Genomic DNA, 24,927 nt, shown 5'->3' on the forward strand with positions numbered 1-24,927 from the left:
TTTTCACACGTCTCCAGCGCATAATTAAAATTTACCATGTTAACAACTATTTATTTATTTAATTTAAAGAATTGTGTATGCACTCACAAGCAATCCTCTATCCACAGTCAGCTAGACATATATACATTCAACATTCAATGACGAGTGTCTATATATAGACAACCCTCTTGAACTTTAAGTTTCCAACACAAAATTGCCTGTTCTCTGCATGTCTGCACTTTCAGCGACTACACTTCAATGTCGATGGCAGCATGTAATGAACTCACCACATAAAGCACGACCCCCAAAACAACCACCGATTTATATGATACAATCCTTTTCTAATAAATGCCTCAAAAAGTGGTACTGTTCTAAAAATAGTGTGTGGTGAAGCTAAATATAGTTTCCTAGCCGGCTGCTCTTGCTTGGAAAGGATAGAAGAATAGGACTGGAATCGCTCTCTCGCTCTTTCATTCCCCCCCTCCCTGTCATCCAAACAGGGCGGGTGGAGGTTGTTTTTGAACAGAGCAGTGAGTAAGCAAAGTGTCAGGGTATTCGTTCAGCCTCTCTCTCTATCTGACGATCAACCAAGAAGAGTTGCTCTCGGCGGCCACATGCATAAGACCATCGGTGTGAGACCCAGGTGCCCATAAACATCTGATCCCTTGAATAAAGAAGTCTATTATTCAATTCTCTTGTTGAGCTCCCCCTACACTTCACGAAACAGCGCTTTTCTGTCTGGTTGTTTAAAAAAACGAATTTTATTACAATTTCTGGAATGTTATATCATTTGTGTCACCAGAATTAAGTACATTTTAATCAGCAGGTCTACCAAAGATACAAGTGACAAACCCAGAGAGCCCATATGTCTGCGGTGCCAGAGCAAGTTTACTGAGTTTCTATTTTATAGACTATATGCCTTTTCCTGCCTTTTAAGAGAGGTTAAAAACAAGATGGTAGATAATATACGATCTACGGGCTCAGCATTTTATTCCACATCAGATGCCCGTTGACTAGAAAAGCAGAACCTCAGACAAGAAACTATACCACTTGGATTGCAGTCAGAGGTGTTTTTTGAGGTCAATACTGAGGCGGAAGTCTGAGGTACTCACACAACAACAAAAGGAGGTTTTAAAAATAGACTGTTTGAAATGTGCCAATATGTGGTCCCTGTGGTGAGGAGCAGTGAAAAAGGCAGGCCACTTCTGAGGCCACGCTGCCAAAAGGCAAGACTTTTCCACTACACAGCCCAAAACAATTCACGCCAGCCATTAAGATGAAATGATGCCTTGTTCTTTGAAACTATTTGTGGAAAATTCAGAATAATGAAGATCTATTTTTATAGATGGCATTCCCTGCCCTGCCTAGAGCTTCCCCCCTGGCCCCACCTCCCCTTTGCCATGATTGCTGCTTTGGGCTGGGTGTGGAAACTCAAGGTCACAGTATAGAGGTCAACCGGCTGGTCATTGTTACTCAAGGCCTCCCTCAGGCTCCCTTTTCCTGCCGTGGCACCACGCGATAAGAGACAGAGAGACAAAAGACGCTAAGTGACGATTAGTAGTGGTGCTGGTGTGTGGTTGTGTGAGGGGGGGCTCGAAGGGGATTTTGCCCAGTTTCACAGTCTTACTCATTTTTACTTAAAGAGAACTGGAGTTCTTTAGCTAAAACTAAAGTGTTACTATCACAAGATGCTCTTAAGAATGTAATTTAAAACATAAGCGGGTCATAAGCACTTGCATTGTGTAAGAGAAATGTATTTAAAGCAATGCTGTGAGTGGAAAACAGACAAATTGATTCTGATGTTGCATCACAAATACATTTAGACATATCCTCAATTCTCTCATTTGAATCGAGAAGTATTACACAGCTGGAGAGTAGCTGGAATGAAAGATGGTTAGGTTAAGGGTGCAGACATAAGTGCCCTCTTCATCCAGTTTCACTGAGCTGGCATTGTGTCTCATAATGTCTCTCTGGCTAATTATACAGTGTAGTGACAAGTCTGAATGACCACTTTGTTCCTGGGGCCGGGATGCTGCTGTAGCAAACAGTGTTGGATTCTGACATGTGCTTAGTGTGTGTCTCTTCCATATGGGAAACACTGCACCATCTGGTATTCTGCTGCGTACTGGCTAGCTAAGATTGTGTGTCTGTGAGTAGGCTCTCGTCTGCAGCGGGCTCATCTTAATAGTGATTTTAGCACATGCAGCATCACGATGGCACAGTTTGGAGAAATGTGGAGGAACCTTGTTGCGCACAGTACCCTTTCTCTCTGTCTCGCTTTCTATCTCTCTCACTTACTCTAACACTTTCTTCTCTATTTCTTTTTTTTTTTGCCGAGCTTCTCACTCTCTTTTTTTAATGTCTAGTCAATCTAGTAGTCCCTAGACAGCTAGTAATCACACGGTTAGCCAGCGTTATTACTGAACACACCACCACTTTGCCCAGGGATGATGGATCCCAGGCGCCAGTTTCTGATTCCTGATTATAGTGCAGCAGGGCACCAGGAGAAAGGGGCTTCAAAGCCACTAAATCACTGAAAAGTCATTGATGCGATAGTCGCCCAACCAGTGCATAGGGATGCGCAGATGATGACTAAAAAAAAAAACAGGCAGGGACACTGTGATTAGGGGTCCCATTCGTCAGATTGGTAACCTACAAAATCAACCATCTCCCCGTCAAATCATTCACATGCGCACACACACACATACACACACCATGTAGCCATCATCCATGGGCATGCCCCTCGACATGGTCCTGGCATGTTCAAACCACGCTTCATGAAACTGTGGCCCTCTTGCCTTTGGTCTGCCATCTGCTTCCAATAAACTAAGCCAGCCTGATCCCTCTGATGTTCCCTCCACTCAGAAACGCAGAGAGAAAGAAAGAGTGAGCGAGAGAGACAGAGAGAGTGAGGGAGAGAAAAAAATGAGAGCAAGTCAGAATGAGGCAGACAGGCCAAAAACGAAATAGAAATAAGGAGAATAAGAGCACATCTCAAACATACTATTACCCCTTCCCTGCTGCCAGCATGGCCACACTGATTGTGCTTATTGTGCAGTGGTGCTGGGAGGTCTTAATCCACAGTGGGTCCACTTCATGACCATCTCAGTCTTATTTGTGAGGGGAGGGGACAATGTTTCCCTCCCATGCCTCACCCCTTCTGACGCTAAGCCACATTGCTCCTTACCAGTCTGCCATGGCAAAATTAAGTTTGTCATTTGGTTAAAACAAGCACGCTCCCTGCGGTTTTCTAAACTTTTATCACCCATTTCCCCCAAAATGATCATGATGTTAATCTTAGGTTTGTAAGTTGGTTAAAGATTCTTCAAAGAAACAGTACTGTGTGTTTTTTAGGTTAACCCTGCAATGTTCCCTTGAGATTTTTGCACACTGTAAGGCATCAATAAGGGCTATATAATTACTGTAGCCCCTAGGTTTAGATGGCATTTTCTTTTTGTGGGCCCACTTGGTGCTTTGTGATTCTCTTTTAGGTCCCAAACCAGCACTGAAAAGTCAGTAGTGAATGTAGCCACACCCAGCCTTCATAAATTGTCACACAATGGGTTGTAAAATCTGTGAAATTCATATACTGTCATGTCTTCAAGAAGAGAGTCTGAGTAGTCTGTTTCCCTACCATTTTCAGCAATGCAACAAAGAGGTTGAGACCCTACTATACAAAAGAGTTAATTCCAGTGTCATTTTATTATAGTTTAATAGCACAGCAATCATGATTAACCATAAGTGGCACAGTTATTGATGCTTTTACATTGTGCTTGTCTGTCAAGAAACTTGTTTTCCACCCACTGCTGAAATATGCTGCAAAACCATAAACTGGTCCATTTATGGAGGGAAAACTCCTGCAACTATATTATCCTCTGTCTTGGTTTTGCCTACAATAGCATGTGTATACTGAAGATCACACAGTGTTGACGGAGATATAAAAGCCCTATTATTAACTGACTGTTTTGTGGAGAGTTTTTGCACTGATGCTGTCAGTCACTGGGTTGAAGACATTGAGAAACATTCACTGGCCTGGCTGTCGCCAATAGCCATAAACACAATATTGAATGTGTCGTACCCTTCGGCCGCTGCCAAGATAACTGCAGAGGGGAATGGTCAGCAATGAAGCTCTTTCCAAACACCACCCATCGACTAGCCAGAGTCTATCAGAAATAAAGATGTACCCATCAAGCCAACTGTTTTGACTCGGCTTCTGCTGAGACGTGGTGGTAACTGCGGAAAATGTGGGGAAAGACAGAGGTAGTGAGACAGAGACAGACTGAGCAGCAGACTGACACATAAAGACGGGGGCAGAAAGATGGATAGAGGCATAGAGAGGGTGAGCAGGGTGGCAGAATGCCGAGCAGACGGATCCTGGTATGGCAGGAGCTCTGGGCAGGCGTCAGCTGTCCCTCGCAGACCCCCCGGGGCCACCCAGAATTCACACCCAAATACCCTCCACTGTTTTTCTCAAGAAGTTGTCCTCCACATCCAAACTATGAGACAAATATTTTTGGAGATTTTTTTCCTTGCAATTAAAACATATGAGAACTCCAAACATATGACAATGTGAATCAGTTTCCTTGTTGTTCAAGAACCGTCACTCATTATCTCAGTCGAGCGCATGTTATTTTACTGAGGTTTTCTCAGTGTAGTCCTGCAGCTTCTCTTAGACCAGCCCAGTCTAGGCCAGCTTAGCTGAGGGTGCAAAGCTGAAGGGTACCAATGAGACGGGCGTCTCAAGTATGTAGGACACCTTGTCTATGCTGTGCCTGCTTCACATAGGCCCTGTGAGTCATGAGGGAGCATCATGAAGAAGGAGTTTAATTAGGAGCAAGCCTCCAAAGGGGCCACAGAGAGAGACACAGAGCCAAGCAAAAAGACACAGCTTTTTTTTTTTGCTGTCTTTCCTCTTCGTCATACTTTTTCTCCTTCTTTCCTCTCACATTTACTGTACCTACTCTCTGTAACATACGGAGTGACTGTTCACATTGTAGCAGTTTGTGCTATCGTAGGTTTGTTTTTGTCTCTCTCTTATCCGTTTTCCTACTTCATAGTATCCATTTGGACATTTTCTTCTATTATCCTACAGTGTAGCATGTAACGTGCGAGTGCTGTAAAGATAATATAATTTAGAGTAAAGAAAAGTGACTTCACCAAACAGCAGCAATAAAAAAAAAATACTATGAACTTAAATAATGCTCTTTATTATGACAGCAATCTTTTTAAAACATTACAACATAAGCATTTCTTGATGAAACCAAAGTGAATAATTTTAATGTAATGTTGAGTATTTGGGTGAATATTTTGTGCATGAAATTCTTGGCACAAGTGAATTGTGCCAAAGTGTTTTTGTTTAATCCTCATCCTATTACCATATTCCCCAAAGACTCTATTTTCATGCCAGGTCTTCATACCCATCCTCCTGGCTTTCTCAATGTTAGAATAGCAGCTCTCTCTCCAATGTTCATTATTCTCTTGGTTATTTTGAAATATAAGGATGTCCCTTATATAATGATGATGTCACTCTATAACAGAAGTCTTGTTTGGCAGCAGTCGGTAGCTCTATAGAGTAGAACTATGAAATACATAACAAATTAAAGGAGCAGACAAAGCAATGGGCTTTGAGAGAAGGGCAAAATACATAGGATGATGAAACTAGGGCAGTAGGGTGGTGAGGTGGAAAGCACAAGAGCGAAAGGCCCTTCTAAGGCTACATGTGCTCTCCGACAGATCTGATTGGTTGTTGGGTTGTGTGTCAGCTTTTGGCAACAGGTGTGATGTCTTTAAACAGGTGGGCATAACTGGGATGAGTGACATAGCATCCTCGTACCACACCCTAAATATGCTGAGCCCTGAGGAAAAGCTAAGCCTGGGCCACATGCTTCATAGTCATATAACACTCGCCCTGGCTGCCTGCGCCCCATCAACGCCCAGTGCAGCTACTGCCCAACCCCCTGCCAGACCACCAGCTCAGTTACCCCATATGGGTGTCACCTTTAGCCCAGCCCTCGTTCTCCTTTCCCAGCAGCGCTCCCCTGCTATTCTTCCTAGAATGGAAGTGAATCTCTCATGCACTCTGTGCTGGTGGCAGTAGGTGGAAATCTGTGCAAGTAGGAAGAAAAAGTTGTTGTTGTTTTTTTTTCTTGCAGGCATTCTCATGTGAATAGAAAAGGGCCAGTGGTTCAGCTCTTGTCAGTTCGATATGATGCATCGCCAAGGCCAGAATGAAACTACGCAAAAGAAACAGCAAAAAGTTTTACATCTCACGCCTTTGCCAAAAAAGACAGCATGCTAAACCTCTGCAACCCCTTTGTTCTTTTGACTCATCCTCCTCAGATAGAGCAAGAGTGCCTGATTCACTGTAGGTCTGTTGGAAGTCAGATCTCCTGCATCGCCTTGGTTGATTTGTTTGGTGTGATTTCCTGAAGACTGTCAAAGATATGAGAGATGCTTTCAAATTCAGAATTCCAGATTTCCACTCTAGGGGCCAAGTGAGGATTCAGAGAGAGAAAAGGAGAGCCAGCAAATGTTGACACACTTACAGTAGCTGCCTCGCCACGAGACGCCTCAGGAATCAAACAGTTATCACACACACAAAAGAAGCCCTCTAAGTTCACTAAAACCACACTCAAAACAGGCCTTTGTTGTGCTGACATGAGAGATGACTGGATTTTTATTTGTTTTCTAAGCAGGCAGATCGCTCCCTGTCACTTCTGCTGCTGGTTGTGATGGAGCAGCTAGCACTCGTATCTCTTCTGTGAGTGAGCACTGACGGAGACAAACAAATGAGAGGAAGAAGTTCACTGAGATTAACTTATCTTAGCATCTATCTTCCTCCTTTCTCCTGCTCAGTGTCTCTTTCTTTTTTCTTGACTCTAACACCCACTCTCACACACCCACACAAGCACACACAAACACAGACTCATTCCCCTCTTTCCCCTCCCACACACTGACACACACACACACACACACACACACACACACACACACACACACACACACACACACACACACACACACACACACACACACACACACACACACACGTACACGCAGACAGACGCACACGCACATGCACTTGATCAGCATCAAATACAGGGTGTGCTAAAGTAAATTTAATTACGTCTGTCTGATATGGAGCTTCAGATGAAAGTAGGAGAGCGCAGTGTGAAGCGACGACTGCACAGACAGGAGCAGGCCCGTGATATTCCTCCTGTAGACTAATCTCCCTTTATTAAAGCCAGGAGGAGAGAGGGAAGGGGGGGTGTGCGGTGGAGGGGGGAGGCGGAGAGGAGGAAGAGGGGGGTGTCTTTGATGAGATCTCTAACTGTCAGCTACTGTACTTTTCTTCTCTCCCGCTCCGTCTTTGTCTCTCTCTTTACGAGGCAAATGAACACAGCACCTATCGTTACATGCCTACTTGCTCAAGCAAACATACCCTCGTGCTATCACACACAGTAATGTGCTCTGAAACTTATCCCTGCTGTTAAGGTTGTCAACAATATCTAAAAAAGGACAGAGGCAGCTCTCGCTCTCTCTCCCCTTCTATCGCTCTCTTTGTCTGTGTCTCTCCTCCAGTTTGGAGGGAGTGGTGAGCGAGTGGAGAGTGGTTTTTTTGCCTGTCTGCTTTTTTCTGGCCACTCTAACGGGGGCAGGTGGCCATCAGGTGGCCAAAACAGAAACTACCACATTTTTTTTAAAAAAAGCACATGTACCACAGCCATGAACTCATGCGCTTCTGCTGTATTTTAATTCTATTTCACGGCCCGCTGATGATTATGGTTATAAAATGTGTTTTACTTTTACGACTGTTCCCTTTGCTGTGCAATTATGAGGTTTCAAGGTCCCATTATTTGTCATTTTGTGGAGATTGTGATCATTTGTTATGTCTTGTTATTGGATGTGATTGAATCATTTGTGCCATTTTGAATGTTTAGCTTCATGTTTACTCGTACACAAAACCACCAGCGTATCCTCGCATTGGCCCATGCTGATAGAGGTTAGAATGGAGCCAGCCAAAATGAGTCACTGGAAAGGTTAAAGTTCTGTTTTAGAACAGTTTCTAAGAATTTTCTTGTAGAAAAAAGGTACTTGGAAAATGGATTTATCCGTAAAAAATTAAGATACAGTTCTTACAGTAAGAAGTCTTAAAATGGTTTTCCAAACAACCTCTAATTGGACTTGTAATTTGTCCAGACTCATTCTAAAAGGTAGCTCTCACGCTTCATTATCATTTGTCCTCCCAAGCTGTTCACCTGGGTTTCTGTTCCCTACCCGAAAGCCCTTCAACTATATTGTGCAACTGCTCTGTTTGCAGACATTGAGAAAGAAGGGCCTAAACGGCTGTGACAGCCCAGACCCCGACGCAGATGACTCGGTTGGCCACAGCCCCGAGTCCGAGGACAAGTACAGGAAAATAAACGAGGACATTGATCTGATGATCAGCAGACAGAGACTCTGTGTAAGTACTTCTCGTTGAACCCAGAGTCTTCCTCTCACCTTTCTTTCCTCTCTTTCCCCTTTTGTCCCCTTTCGCTTTCTGTCGCTTCATCCTTGTCTCCTTGTTACCGTCGTCTGTTCATACCACCCGTCCCTCTGTCCCCTTCATGTCTGTGTCTCCCTGTGTCCTCTGTGGTTTGGGACCTGGCAGGCTTTGAGCAAGAAGGAGAACAAAGGTGGCGAGAGCCCGGAGCTCGAGTCTACTCTCATCCTCACCCCACGCACTGAGGAGAAATACAAACAGATTAACGAGGAGTTTGATCACATGATAAAAACCCATAAGATACCTGTAAGTACTGGGTCCATACTTTGCCGCATCCTCAGCAGGCTAACAAAATGCTGACTGGCAAGTAACTGTTGAGCTAACCCGGCTAACCACCATTGTTTGGCACTAGACTAATTACACAAAGTGAGATTGAGAGTCAGACCAGAGTGACATTATACTGTGTACTTGCAGTGAAGAAATTACAGTACTTGGATTTTGCTTGTTTAGAGTTGAAAGAGGACCCTCTAATTTGACATAAGTGTAACCATAACTAGCAGGCACTTTTGCTATATTAATTGCAGACTTTCTCTTATGACAAATTTCAACCTTTCTCAGTTGCCACCTTGAACCCACACTACCCATAATGCCTTGCCTGGCTCTCGGGGGAGGTGTGGTCTGCATGCGCTTTTCCTTTTCCTGCACCAAAAACACAGTGCTCAGTCACCTGCAACAACGGGGACAGAAGCTGTGGCAACGAAACAGCAGCAGATATTCACAAAGTCTTCAGCATGTCTCCATACCTCACAAAACTCAATTATCTCCTGTCCTCACTGCAATAATTGAAAGCAAAGTTTTCAGTAGCCTTTGTTAGTGGACATCTATGTCAAGACATGTCAGCTGCTTAATTTATATTATGTATTGTTAATTTTACAGAAATATCAAATATAAAGCCAGCTGCCAGAAACCACAAAACAGAGGCTTGTTTCTATGTAAACTGAGCCTGCCCCCACATTCAGAAAGCACCATATTGGAATGGTTAGTCCTCTAGACTTATAGAGAAAGAGGCCATTCCACAGTAGATAATTCAGAGAAGAACTGCAGTGTCTAAGCCATGTGGAGCAGGAGGAGATGTGGTTAGAAACAAAACAGGGGTTGGTGAGCTGTGCTGGCGTGTCGAGGTGGGGTGGATTTGGGATCGGAGTTGGGTGGGGACGGGGGGTGGAGCTGGGTACCGGTGGAGGGGAGCGGGGTTTTGCACAAAACAAGTGGCAGTTCAGTGTGTGGTCAGGGTGGCTGCCAAGCACTGGGCCTCTGGATTGCAGGGGACTGTTGAGGGGACTGTGGGGAGAGGCAGAGGAGGAAGATGAATGAAAACAGGAAGGATGGCACCAGTTAAAGGACAGCTTACAGACGGGGCCCTTACACCCCAGCAATAGGGTGTGTGTACACGCAAATGTGCTCACAGAGACATCTTCCACACTTTTCGAAAACATCGCGAATCATTTTGGGTTGAAAAACTCCAACAAGGAATCAGAGATGGAAGAAATTACAGGGTGGGTTGGGATAAATAAAACCGAACCAGAGACAGCCCCTCACCGATTATAAAAGAAAGCATCCATAGGTTTTGGCTAGCCCGCTCATGTGTAAAGCTGCAGCTAAAGCGAAATAAAGAGAGGCCCGCAATGAAATATGGTTAAAGTACCCCTCTTTGTGCATTGAAATAATATTTGGCCTGCTAGCAGAACATTAGCAAAGGAGAGAAAATCAGAAAAGGTGATGCAGTGTGAAGGCACATAGCCCACTTCCACGTTAGCCAGGCTGATGATCCCCCTGATGCACTCCCGCCATGGCCCTGAGACACATGGCAGTAATTTAAGGCCCTATTTTCTACTTCCTAAAACTAACATGCAGGATCAACCACTTCCAGGGCACTCCCAAGGTTAAGCCCTTCTGCCAAGTGACACAATAAACATGACAAACTAGATGCCTGGGGCTGCCAGGTTACCTCTACTCATGTTCCTGATGAGACTGCTGACTGATCTGAGTCTACCACTTAAAACACTTTGCATTTAGCGCTATGTGACAGAAAAATAAATTATTCCTAATTGCATTCAGTTCTTCGCTCTACTTTTGCAAGAATTACTGCAGGCTTTTTAGTGAGGTGAAGACAGACTGAATTATCTTTAGCCCTTTTAGAGGAGTTGGATGCCACTGACTTTTTTCCCAGTGAACCGTGGCCTTCTAATTTCTTTAATGTAATAAAACAGGAATATATTTCAGGAAAATAAATGAGGAACCCAATATTTCCTTTTGTTAACCTTTTGCCTTCACAGTGGTAGATGTTTGAATGTGTCAGGGCCAACAATTGAATCCTTTACAGAGATATTAGTAGCCACAATGTAACATACCTATGCTAGATCAAGTTGGAATTAAAAAGTATTGCCAGACCATATCATCTTGGGAGCGGTGTTAGTGATTCTGAGCGTCGTTTCCCTTTTGTTTTTGTGCTGTCCTCCCTTACCCTGTCTATACTGTCTTGTCTTTGTAGTCATTGCTCTGTGAAGTCCTCTGTACAATTCATCTACACGTGGGCTGTCTGCTGTTTGTTGCCCATTTGTCCTTTTGAACTTGGCTGTCTCTGTCATTTTTCTTTGGTGTTTGACTGCAGATAGTCACTATAAATTCCTTTGTGTTCCTGGAGTGTTTCTGAATTGTCACGTCTTTTTCCTGTCCCTTTACTCAAAGATCTTGTTTCAGTTTGTTCACTCTGAAATTGTTGTTATCTTTATTCTAATTGCGCTAATGTCTTGTGTCTCTCTTTTTCCATCTCTTTCTCAGCAGGCTGTGCCCCAGTCAAACTATGACATGCCCGTGTCCATTCCTGTTAGCAACCAGAACAATCTCATTTACAGCCATCCTGGTGGGTCCCTAGGCAACCACAATCTGTTGCCCCTGGCGCACCATGGCCTACAGAGAAACAGCATGTCTCCTGGAGTTACACACAGACCCCCCAGTGCAGGTAACACAGGTAGGGCCTCACATGCACTCATGCACCCATGTACATGCTGTTATCCCATCCGTCTTATCTTCTCGACTGTGTGTGTCCCGTTCTGCCATGCTTATAGACAAATACACATTGAACGTGTGATTTATTTTACAAGCACTACCCACAATCTTCCACCTAAAGGCACTGAAAGACTCAAAAGTCTTCCCTCTCCACATATATTCACATATTTGCCTGCTCAGTATTTTGCTAAAAGTAAGCTGATGATTTAATACAATATGAAATCCCAGCCCACAGTCTCACTGATTTAGTGTGAGGTTCCACATATGGGATGTCTGGCCCTATGTATAGGCACTGAGTTGCTGGTGACATAAGCAAATTGGGTCTGTTGGTTTGTTATTGTTGTCCAAAGTCCTTTTTCTGTCCCTCTGGTCTGAAGGCTGCTGCCCACACCCTCACCCTGTCATTACAACTGGATGCTAGAAACGCCAGCACAAACTAAATATGAGTTTTGGCGCTTGCAGCATCCACACCAAACCGCACATGTTCTGGACCCTCCCACTCTTCCACCTCACATGCCTTAAAATAATAATGTGTCATTTTTCTTGGACGGTAGCGTAATGTATCCACTCGCAGTGTCCAGTTGCTCAGCATGTTAAGGTTTGAGTGGGAAGCAGTACGACTTCTGGTATCAGTACACACGATGTACTGACACACGCATTGTGATTAAACTGAGTAAGAGACAGATAGCAAAGTGGATCTTATGTGGGTGTCTATCCTCTAATGGTTTTTGCTCTTTTTCTCCGCTCTCTGTTTCATCTTACAGGTGGCCTCATGGGTGCTGACCTCACCACTGGCGCAGGCACCAGTGCTGGTAAGAATGGCCTCCTCTTCTCACACACAGATGTCTGCTAGCACACACACACAATTCATGGCACCCACTCACCCACTTGGGGCCATAAAATCCATGACTAACACTAACCCAAACCCAAGTGGAGATTTTGTCCATGATGTGTTGAAGTTAGTGGTTGTGAAGTTCATCTGGGAATGTTTGCTCAGTGCCTGGGCTGCGACACATCCTGCTTGTGTTCAGCTATAAAATGGTAGAACAAGTAAGGGGGAAACAGAAGTAAAACTGCATTATATAGTGAAGCAGGAGATTGCCTGACATGAATGCAGAGTTAAATTGTGTCTGCTACTCAGAGTCATCTATTTATTTCTATTCTGTTCTATTAAACTCACTGTTTAGATTTGCTCTCCGTGCCATAATGATCCTGTGGAGAGTGGAGTAACCCATATTTGAGAAACATATCTAAGGACTCTTATGTGTTAGCTTCTGTTTGTCTATGGGTTTGTCCCTGAGGACATGTCGACCCAAGTTTATGGCAAATAGACTCTCTTTAAAAGGGTTAAATTTTACAGCCTCGACATACAGTGCAGAGTGTAAAAATGGAGATTTGGGGGCGTCAGTGGGGCACAGCTGGGCCGCCTTGTCTGGCCCCTAAGGCTCCATCACAAGAGGTCAATGCCTGGTTTCTCTGTCTGGTCACTCATCGCACACACAAACACATACGCATGCACAACAGGACCGTTTGTTGTGGCGTGTGTTCCATTGACGGCGTTTTGCAGTGCATGCTTCAAATGTAGCCTTTGTGTCACCGTGCCGAAGGAACAGAGGCGCTCTGTGAGAGCTGCACGTCGCTCAGCAGCAGCGAAAAACACAACGTGGAGAGAGAGTCATGTGGGAGCTGAAAGATTCCATTCAATGCTCTCTTAAATCTCATCTAGGGGGAGAGAGGAAGAGCGAGTTTGGCGGGGGGGGACCCCAGTGATGAATATCCACTGATGGTGGAAGCATGTGTGCAAAGGAGAAACAGTGGGGGGAACACAGATGGAAGTGTTCTGCGAACTTGGTCAGCCATTTTAATGATGTTCCTCTAACATCACCAGTGTGAGGTGGCCCAGCCACTGTGGCACCACAGAGAATGTTTTAAAGTTCCTCTCCTCTCCACTGTAAGTTTTGATAAGATGATTGTAGTAGCTGTCTAGCTTCTATAAGTGGAGTGTCCTAAGTAAGTAGTAGTCAGGAGAATATCACAGGACCTGCAGCCTTTAGAGATGAAATAAAGCTTTCTATTACCCCTGCTGGATAAGACTATGTATTACAGAAAGTCTAAAAACATGTAAATGTTTAAATCACTGTACAGAGAAAGGTTTAGTGCCAGTCTGAGGAGAGGATATCTATACATTTCACAAAAACAAGCTTTATTGTTCATACCCCTCCTTGTAGAATAGGAGTGGTTTTATGTGTGTGCATGTGTGTTTTCATCATGCCCATAAACACAGCACCTCTTTTGCTTTACTGTTTGTAAAGAGAAATCAAAGAACTTTGGAAGTTCTTTTGCATTGGAGCATTAGCATGAAGATATTGAAAGTTTCAATCATATCTTTAGATAAATTCAATTCATCATTTGATTTGACAATTCAGTTGAAACCTATCATTTTGTTCATGCTGTGTATTTATGTCACACAAAACCCAGATGTCAGGATAAATTCCAAATCACACAAGGTCCCTAGGTAATTCTAGTCCAGTGTAAATAGGACAGGTTACTGAAAGGCTGAGTCATCATGTCTTTTCTAAGGAAATATCGTGGCAAATATGTATGTTTGCTCATTTATATGCATGTGTTCAATCTGTCAATTCCTTAGCTGGCTAGCAGAGAGCACAAGGTGAGAAAAGAGACAAAATATGAGTGAAAAAGAGAAAGAGAGAAGGCTGATTAAATGAGCTCCAGACAAAGGCCCCAGCCTCTGAACACCTCTCCACCTCCATTTGTGCAATTAAGTAACTGTCATCTGCGCTCCGGTCAGCGCTCTTCTCACCAAAGCACTGCAAAGAATTAACAAGAATCTCCTGTCACCTCTCGATCACACACCAATTACACCCTTAGATGAGTTACACGCAAGGTACATGTTTAGGACATTTCTGGCCAAAACCTCACAGAAATGAAAGTTAAAAACCCACACATATAGAAACTGACAAGAAGTCGGGTTCGGCTGATCACACAGTGTCTCAATCTTGGCAGCAGCTCATACCAGCTGTACAAGTTGTAGCCTAAGCGTGAGTGTGACACCTTAGTTCAGTTGGAGAATTCAGGGTTGAATGCACGTTTGGCCAAACCGCAACGGAAGAGTGTGTGTGTATGGGGAATAGAACGGAGTGCGCCTGTTAGACCACAACAGGACATCAGAAATTTGTTCAGTAACAGTAAAATGTACACGAGTTTAACCACACCTCTCCTTTGTGTGTGTGTGTGCGGTGTGTGTGAGAGGGAAAAAGAGACACTGAACACCCGAGGGGGCCTTGTCAAACACATGCATCTCGATGTGCCCTAGCTAACTTTGGAACTTGTAATCCTTCAGCTTTGACCCTAGCTGTCCCCTCACACCTCAGGAATAGCAAAAAAAAAAAAAAAGTTGTTTATCTGATTCTCAGATCAGATGTTGTTCTCTATGGGTGAGTTTTGTACAGCAGCAAAAAAGACTCCTTGCTGGGCTTGTGTTTAATTTTGGTACTTCCTCTAAACACCAGCCTGTGCTGCAGCTCGACTGTGCAAAGTAATATCAGAGGAGAGTGGAAATGAACTCTGAGTATCGTCGTGTCTTCGGCTGTTAGCCAGTGAGTCTCTATTGAATGCAGCCATCCTAAAATCAGGGTGATCACGCTATAGAAAGGAAAGATTTCAGTCACATTTCTCGCTGTATTAGCTTAATTAGCTTGTGATTTTACTTTTGAAGTGCTGAAGGACTGGCCTATGCCACTCATGATTATAGTCATCTAGCATATAACTGACTGGACCACAGCCATCTCCACAGGGTGGCAATACACAGATGTCTGATTAACTGTCACCAAGATGGAGTCTGTGTCATCTTGACCGAAGTGTGTATTAATGTCTCTCTATAGCTCAGTGTCTTTTTTTTATTCATCTGTACAGAAACACTGATGTACTTCCTGCTGGGTTATTTACTAAAGTATGTGTATGTGCGGTGTGTGTGTGTGTTTTATGTGTGTGTGAGGTCTCATTCATCTATCTCCACATGCACCCACTCAATCTCACAAAGGGCCAGCCATGAGAATGAGAGAGCGGGAAAACTGAAGAGGCAGCTGCCTCTTTACTAATGTGAGATTGACATTGGAACTGAGGGTCCAATACAAAACACACATGTGCATCCATATGCATGGCTCGTGCATAAGCAGTCACACAGCATGTGTCACAGAGTCTCAAGTCATACTGTGATTATATACACTAAAATGCTGCGTGTATAAATTCTTGCACATGCAAAACGGTACATAGCAAAACATACAGTGACACACAAATCTATGTAAACATCAGCTTATACACGCTTACACATCACACATGCCAACAGATACACGCACCAGAAGTAACACACTGTTTTTCTCGTTTTCTGTCAAGCAGCCTCATTTTTTCTCACCGCTAGCGGTCGTTTACTCTTCAGATTGTTCAAATTGAGCTTTTGAGACTTTTCATTTCCAAACAACAAAAACCTCGCTCTCAAATTAAACAAAGATCAGCAAGGGAAATTGCCCAGGAAGACATCTGCGACTCATTTTCCCCTGGAGTATATGATTAGGAAATTCATTTATGTCTAACGTATAATTCCTGCCCGTCTTTCAAGTGGGAACGTCCACACAGTGCCCTGTGTTCTACCCTTTGGAAGAAGGAAGAAGTAAGGGGAAAAACAGCCTGCGGGATTGGGTTAGAAACAAAGACTATGTCGCTTGCAAGAATGCTCCACTTTCAGTTTTTTTTTTAATGATGTTGCTCGGATTTTGCCCCACCGGTTTTTGAGGGAGAAATGGGTGCTGCATTTGGCCTTCCATGCTTAGGGGAATGCAAGTCTGCTGACAAGGTCTTTGTCTGGACAAACCGCAGAACCACGTTTAGCTCTGATGGCCAAATGATCTGTCCCATCCCTCTGTGGTCTTGCTACCCGTAATTAGATGTTTTCACAAGATTCATTGGCAGTTGGAGGGAACATGTAACCTTCATTGACAGTGACAGAGGTCTTTACATGTAGATGCCGTCATTGTATAACAAACAGCGGTGATCATAAAGGCAAAAACTGTATGTCTGACTAGCTGCTCCACCGGTATGCACTGCTTTAATGAAGCACCATTGTCACTAATAAAATTCTTATAACAGGAAGTGGAAATTGTACAATGAAATGAAAAGGAGCACAAGGTGAAAATTGATTTCTATAGGAATTAATTAGGCTACACGATCATAAACAGTGGTAATTTCAGGGTTCATCACACTTTCAAAACAAGTTTAATAACACATAATTGTGTCTTTGTTTGAAATACCATTCTGGTATATTTAATGTTTTTCTGCCCATTTCTTTGCTCTCTCAGGAAATGGATATGGGAACCATCGCAACTCGCCCGGTCTGCTGGTCTCGCCAGGTGGCATGAACAAGAACATGCAGGCTAAATCTCCTCCACCCATGAACTTAGGCATGAACAACCGCAAACCTGACCTCCGTGTGCTCATCCCCCCTGGCGCCAAGAACAATATGCCCTCCATTGTGAGTAATCTTCCAATCCCTCCTCTCATGCCACCACTCTTCCTTTTCTCGGTCTCTTTCCCTACTCTATAATCTCCCTGCCTATTGGGGGTTTGTCACGTTTTGTTTGCTATTGTTTATTTTCCCGTCATGTACTCTCTGCTGCTTTCATCTTTTCATATCAGACTTGGGTTTACGAGGTTACGTTTGTGATAAGCTCATCTTTAGGTACTTGGCATTTTTGTTGTTTTGTCATGAGCCCTGGCAGCTTGTTATGCCAACATTTTTCTTTAAAATTTACCTTTGGCCCAAGGCTGATATACTGTCAGACTGATCTCTTCCGCTGTGTCTGTGTTGGCACTCTTACTATAGGTCCTTGTATTTCTTTCTGATCTTTTCATAATAAAGTGTGTTAAGTTAGCATTAGTTATGATAGTTCTTAGCATCCTCTTCTCCGCTGGCTCAATCCTACAGCCGATCCATCCCTAGATCCACGTCTAGCCACCACTTCTATATGCTCACTCACACTCACTAATTTGAATTTATTACCCTCCCCTTTCAATGCCATCAGTCTGAGGATGTCGATCTGCTATTGGTAAGTCAGACTGCCACTGAAATCTAGAAATCAAAACAACCTAAAAAGGCTCTTCAGAATCTGAAAGTTTTGGGTTCTCTCACCATAAACTGGTTAAGATAGTTCTCGAGAGCATAATGTGGCTTATAGAACTGACAACGTTACAGTCACCTGAGTCTAACCTCTTCATTTGCATTGAGTTTTTCCTTTAACTACAGAGATTATTGCAGTTTGATAGAGCGTTTTTGAGAAAAGTGATCCTGACTTCAGAGTAGCGTTCACCTTTATTGTTGCTGACTCTGCTGAAGGCTCCAATGTCGCCTCACATGACATTTTATGAGGGCACATAGTGCCATCCAGTGGTGTGTCAGAGTAAAAGCAACCTGGCCTCTTTTCTGCCACAGCCCCTGTTTATCTACTTCACCATTTCTCTCATATCTCTTTACCTGAATGCAGAATCTTGTGTCGCACACATACAGCTTGCAGCTTTTATCACTGAGAACGTAGAAATGAAGGGCATCAAACGAGTACACTTTCATTGTACATCAAACCTCCATTATTTTCTGACAAACCCTCCCATCAGCCTCAGTAAAGTGCCTTTCCCTTGCCTTTGCTACCCTGCGTTGCCATGGAAACCGATGGTGTTACTATAGCGACAGTAGGCCCTCGGAAAAAGGGTGGTAAATGATAGGGTTGGCAGGGTTCAGCCGTGCCGCATGTCAAGTGATTAATTTCCCCAGAAGTTGGCATCACATTCATTCTCTCAGCATCTGTTGAGTGAAAGAAAGAAATGAAAGAAAATTTAAAAAAAAAAAAAAAAAAAAAAACTTTCTTGGTTTATTGCAGGGTTTTTTTGTTTGTTTGTTTTGTCTGGGAGTGGGTTTCATGTTCTCAAGCCTCTCCCTTTCTCTGTCTTTCTTGCCTTCCTCTGTCACAGAACCAGAGAATAAACAACTCTCAGTCTGCTCAGTCATTGGCCACCCCTGTGGTATCAGTAGCAACTCCCACTCTACCAGGACAAGGCATGGGTGGTTACCCATCTGCCATCTCTACTTCTTACGGTACCGGTATGTACTCCAGTGTGTCCTCTTTATGCATTACATTCATTTTTGTCCATTAACATAGATTCAGTCGCTATATTACCTGCTATATGTTTTAAATAATGTACTATCTCATCAGTTGCTGTGTATTATACGCAATTTACTCCTAAAAATTGTTTTAGATGTTGTACACCAGCAAAAAAAAAAATAAAAAATTATCAGCAGGTACATGTGTTGCTTCTTTAAAAAAAAATAAAAAAATAAAAAATCTTCCATGTGATCAGTGTTATACAGCCATCTAACAGCAGAGGGTGTTGTTGTCACATTCATGTGATAGCAGCATTTACCAAAGCTGCATTCTCTTTGAAACTTTATTTGAACTTCTTTGAACAATCCGTTATCTACATTGCGTCTTCTTTCTTTATGTTTTCACACAGAGTATTCCCTGAATAGCGCAGATCTGTCCTCCCTGTCTGGCTTCAACAGCGGCAGCTCCCTACACCTCGGCTCCATGAGCGGATGGCAACAGCAACACCTTCAAAACATGCAGCATTCAGCCCTCGGCCAGCTAGGGTGAGCGCACTGAAATTCCTTCGAGGTGTTGTTGGCAAATGCATGATGTAACACATAAGTTATCATTTTTTGAGATGCCACACTCAGATATCTAAGACTCCTTTACTGTTTTCAATCTTCACTTGAACACAAATGACACCTCGCTGTTTTCATGTTCATGTGCGTACGAGTACTTGCATGCGAGTCACTTTGTTTCTTGCTCTGTAACTCTGTAACCTCTTGCGTTTCCTCTCCTTCCAACAGAAATTGCTCTAGCTCTCACTTATGTCAGGGTTCAAATCTCTCCCTGCCCTCTGCTCAAAGCCTGCACATCAAGTCCGAACCTGTTTCTCCTCCTAGAGATCGTACCAGCAGCACACCGGGGGGCTACGGTGGTGGGGTACCACCTCCCCAGAACCCCTCGTCCCGCCAGGACTCGGGACGCTCCCCCGTTGATAGCCTGAGCAGCTGTAGCAGCTCCCACGAGGGCAGCGACCGCGATGAGCACAGGAATGAGTTCCATTCACCTCTGGGACTGGCCCGGCCCGCCCTGGACGAGCGCGAGAGCCCCTCCATCAAACGGGTGCGCCTGTCAGAAGGATGGGCGACATGATAGCTCTGTCCTGTACCCCGACAGTGCCCCGAGTTGCCCTGATCCCCCGGCAATGCAGCATTACGATGCCCCCCAAGTCAGCTCCCTCTTCTTCCTCCTCTCACTCGGTATCACGAGTCACTCACCACCCAACCCCATGGCCTCTTTCCTTTAATCACTTTAACGCTGAAGGAAAGAAAAGGAAGAACCCTTTTCGAAAAACCTATTTGTAATTTCTTTTCATTTTTTATTTTCCTTTTCTTTTTGCTGAGTGTGTGTGTGCTATACATATTGACATTATATAAACCAGTGGGGTGTTGTAATGGGGGGTTTGGGAGGGTGGGTGTTGGTTGGGATGGGATCTGGGGGTATTTTTGTTGGGGAACTATGCATAAATTGTATTGTGTGTGGATAAAAAGAATCACGTATGCATATATCTTTACACGTGTGTATGTGTACATATATGCATATCAACAAATAAAAAAAAAGTCAGGTACTCTGTTTCATAAAACGTACTTACAGTTTGCCTCAGCGATATATCAGTGACTAGAGACAACAAAAAAAGAAAAAAAAAAACATTAACATGAGAGTGAGTGTGTCCAGTGGAAAACACCTTAGCACTTGAGTTGGACAAACAATACATGTGTACAGTATCGGTTTCATCGCTATATACCTTCTCTGCAGTTCTCCCTTGCAAAAATGTGTGTTAACATTAGATGATGTCATGTTGCAGGTTCAACGTATTTATGTAAATAGTGGGTCAAGGGGGGAAGGGCAGGGGGTCAAAAGTTGCCAGACATTACAAGATTTATTTACTCACTAAATGAAAAGCTATTATGCAACATTTGAAGGATTGTACAGGTAAACAGGCAAACCCAATGCTAAACATGTGGAACCTTTGATGATTTTAGCGCTCCCCTTAAAGAACGGAGTGAGGACCACCCTTTGATCTAAGAGCTACGTTGGTGTAATCAAGAAAACTCTGGATCTAGTATTAACTATTCAGTATTGATAAACAAAAAAGAAAAAGAAAAAACAATTGTACGATACACTTGCTTATATTTTCATATGAAAGGAATACAATGCAAAGCATTTTTGTGGCTTTTTGTAGTTTATATAAGCCAGAATGTGTTTTTTGATAGCTTTGCTAATAAGAGATGGATAGTTCACCCAGAGGGGAAAAGAAAAGGGCTTCAAAGCCCTAAGCCATGAAAAACAGACTGAGATCCAATGCTTTGCTGAACTGTTTTATCTTTGTAGAGGTTTGTTTTTAAACGTGTATTTCTAATTATATATAATAATGGTAATATTAAGAATCTTTAAAAAAAAAATCTGTGAAATTAACATGCTTGTGTATAGCTTTCTAATATATAAATATATATAATAATGATTTTTGTTGGTTTCTTAGTGGAGTTTCTATGTGCAGTTGCACATGTTGTCTGGTTTGTTTCATTTGAACTCTGAACAGTGCTGTTCAGGGGTGTATTTAGACTAACCTTAAAAACCAGCTGGAGAGCATTGCCAGGGTTTGTGTGACAAAGGAAAGACAGACCTGAATGCTGAAGAAACAACCTGCTAGTGGAAAATGTCACAAGACTGGAACTGGGGAGGACACGGAAATAAATGTTGACACATGAAATACACGGTTGTCCCGCTGATGAGGAAATATGACTGACTCTCAGTCTCCAGATGTATTATTATTCATCAGATATTTCATTATGAATCTAAATCATTGGATTTAATACAGTTAATCTTATGAAACATATTTTTGACATTACAGATTATCCATTCTGCCTCAAACCTTCAAATCAATCTTTACTTGTATTCAAGATGCTACATAAGCTTCGACCCAAAACGTACAATTTTCTTTTAAATCATGTTTGTATAATGCAATTTTGCATGTGCATTGCGATTAATTATCCTTGATCAGTTTGCAACGTAAGTGGATTCTGTGTCGTGCAGTCACTCCTCATGTTCCGGTCTCCAAAACAGGGTTCCGCATTCTTTACCACGTCACTGACAGTTCAGCCTATAAGATACACGAGGACAAATTGATCTTGCTGGCATGGGAGAAGCACAACTGTTTCTTTTAGATGAATAGCTGTTTTGATTTTCTCTTTTTTAAACAATGAAACTAGCCACATATCTCTCTGCCTCCCACTCCCGTATCTGCTGTCACTTAAGTGTTATGATATTTCTATGTGCATATTTCATGCAGGTTCACTATGTTGTTACTGTATACAGTCTGTGTAGTCAAACGGGGCAGAGCCTCTATAAAGGTGTTCTTCTCTTCTTCTTCTTTTTTTTTTTTAAACTTCAATACAAAAAGGTTGAGGAAAAAAATAAACATGATGTTTCAGGCAGCATAAGTGTGGAGAAACCAAAGCCAGTGGCATTTCTGTGTTGTAAACTCAACTTTTATTTTCACATTCATTTATGGTTTTTGCAAGCATTGAAACAAGATAATAAAAGAATTTGCTCAAATGTACAATTGTTTTCACATTTCAATTCCAGTCAGTCAAATGTAGCTTTAGTTTATCGAGCTGCATTGTCCATAACGACTATGATTCACCTGTTTTGTTGCTCATCTGTCTCCCTGTGCATTGCATTGGAAAGGTTACATGAAAAAAATGATTTTGTAGTTGAATTTTGTTAATGCTAGCATCATTCAGGCCTAATCGTGAAATGCATGCTTGTTCTCCTCAAACCACATGACACACTATTAATCATGTTATTTTCTCGCTGAATGAAATAATGCCAACATGTCCTGAAAGTTAATTAAAAGTGCTATAATTTTGACAATAATTTTAACCAAAGACATGGAGAAAACTTGTCTTTATATCTTTGTTTTCTTTTTTCTTTTTGTGTTTGTTAAATTTGAAGCCATTCTTTTTTTTTCACCATCTGTTGATCAGTTGTTCTTTGTCATTACTTATAATAGACTAAATGTTGGTACCTCAAAATTGACCCAAGCAGTACCTCAGCTGATCTTTTGATAAGTCACTTGCAGTGCAAAGGGTAGACCATACACCTGTACAGCCATGTGTAATAACATACAATTGCTTAAGGTCCCAACATTCACACGGGATTCTTTGTTGCTCCACTGTGTTTGTGGTTTATTTAAGTTGTACTCAAAAGTTGAAAAGGAATGGAAAAAAAAGAGTAATATGTTAAAATACTTAAAAAGTCAGTCTGTAGTATCAATGTAGCTTGTATAAACCTGAAAATGGGGGGAAGTTTGGAACTAATGTTTTCTGGAACGCAAGAGCGGCTTTCAGCGGCATAAGCTGGCCTTTGTCGCCACTTGAGACTAAGACGGTGTTGAATTAAATCACATCTCTGTAACTCAAGGGACTTGATTCAGCTGTATGTAGTGAAAACGAATGGGGATGAAATAAAAGTCTCCTCTGCTGGAGGGAAAGGCTATTTGTATTTTGCAGAGATTTCAGTAAAGTTACTGGCTTTCTTAGTTATCCTGATGTGACTTGGTGTGATTTCATTGTGTTTGACTTGTTTCTGCATGCATCCCAAAATGGTGATTACTTCCATACCCTGCAGACTCTAAATAAATAAATAAATAAAAATAAAACAACAACAATCCCAAAACACATGAAAATCTATTATGCATGGAACTAAGTACATAGTGCCATAAAGAAACTTCACTTCAAGACAATATAAATTGCATGACACAGAAATATTGAAAATAGCATAATTTTTACATTTGCTTCTATACATTTACATGAAAGCACATTTTAACATAAATATTCATAGTAAAGACATTTATTTGACATTTAAAGCTAAGGTTTATCTCACATGAAATTACGGTGGCATCATCTTTCTCACTGATATATTAGACTATACATGGATCTTAAATTCACAGTGTGTATACATATATTCATAAACAGGGAAAGCACAGTGACCTGCTGCTATGAGAAACTCCCTCCAACACTCACACACATGCTATAAGCAGGAAGAACTCATTCATTCTGTAATAAAAGGGAAAAGAACGAAAGAAAGAAGGTGAAATGAAAGTAGATGTTTCTTTTTTTGTCTCCTCTCTTTCTTTCTTTGCAACAATTACACAATTATGTCAGAATATGTAGCCCTCTAAGTGCAGTCCAGCTGTTATAACAAGAACTGCATATTAAATATAATGGCACTTAATTACACACTTCTGACATTACAGAATAATCAGTAATGCCCTATATAATATAGGCTGCCAGGAAATAAATATATATTCAATGCACCATTTAAAAAATTCAATGTATGAATATATATAAATATAGATGTGCCTATTGAAAATATAATCGTCTTAAATGTATTTTGAAATTCGATAGGGAACCTTTTCCCCTTTTTTCCTCTTTACTGTCCTCCCAAAAAAAAAAAAAGATCTGTGTATAAATATAGAATTTTTGTCCGTATGAAGCTGATGATCCGTTAATCTTTAAAATCATTTCAGTTTTTACAATGTACATTCATAAACTCGCCAAGCCATATTGAATGTATTCATTCGCGTCAATTAGTGTGCTACAGTAGTTTACTGTAAACGCAGGCCTAACCTGTTGGATGAACACTTGTATTTTCAGGCGTTAGATGGACTTTAACACAATGTAGTAATGTAGGGGAATTCTTTCGAAATACCACAGTTCTAATTCTTACACTGGTTGTACAATTTGGCTTTTTATAATCTGATAAAATAAGGCAACTCACACCCAAACACACAGAACAAACGTATTAATTGTGTTACATGGTGCATCAAAGAAGCAGATTCAACACATTTTGGATATTGTTTTATTTAATCTCAAGTATTTACTGCAAGAGTATCAAAAACGCATCATTGTCTATTGTTTTAAATGAGATGAATACACACAAAATTGAGGAAAACGAAATCATAATTCACGTCCTTAAAATGCAGCAGGCTGAAGCTGGGAGTTTTCTCATAATTGCGCGTTTTTCTTATTCTAAAAACTCCCAGGTTAATTTTCATAATATTACTGTAAGTGTACATTTCATTTGCTTTATTATTGCAAGACTATGTATCTAAATATCAAGTTTTTCGGGTTTGTAACGTTTTTACGTCGACAGTGTTGTTGCAGGGATTTCGTCTCAACT

The 24,927-nt window shown here is 42.1% G+C and overlaps 1 protein-coding gene across 20 annotated transcripts in view; it reads left to right on the plus strand.

Annotated features, from left to right (window-relative positions):
- mef2cb (myocyte enhancer factor 2cb) overlaps positions 1–23,288 on the plus strand; it is a 71,548-nt gene extending 48,260 nt beyond the window's left edge. For 3 of the 20 annotated variants that reach the window (XM_055011532.1, XM_055011534.1, XM_055011533.1), the window contains 9 exons: positions 8,300–8,443; positions 8,633–8,770; positions 11,306–11,495; positions 12,298–12,345; positions 16,906–17,078; positions 17,629–17,652; positions 18,569–18,698; positions 19,109–19,244; positions 19,488–23,288. In XM_055011532.1, the coding sequence (XP_054867507.1) occupies positions 8,300–8,443; positions 8,633–8,770; positions 11,306–11,495; positions 12,298–12,345; positions 16,906–17,078; positions 17,629–17,652; positions 18,569–18,698; positions 19,109–19,244; positions 19,488–19,836 (1,332 nt within the window). In that variant the 3' untranslated portion in view covers positions 19,837–23,288. The remainder of the gene's footprint in view (positions 1–8,299; positions 8,444–8,632; positions 8,771–11,305; positions 11,496–12,297; positions 12,346–16,905; positions 17,079–17,628; positions 17,653–18,568; positions 18,699–19,108; positions 19,245–19,487) is intronic. The other 17 variants (XM_055011536.1, XM_055011535.1, XM_055011542.1 and 14 more) reach the window with 17 other exon arrangements.
- The last annotated feature ends 1,639 nt before the right edge of the window (positions 23,289–24,927 follow it).

The sequence above is a fragment of the Amphiprion ocellaris genome, chromosome 6 (assembly GCF_022539595.1).
Source record: "Amphiprion ocellaris isolate individual 3 ecotype Okinawa chromosome 6, ASM2253959v1, whole genome shotgun sequence".
NCBI lineage: Eukaryota > Metazoa > Chordata > Actinopteri > Pomacentridae > Amphiprion > Amphiprion ocellaris.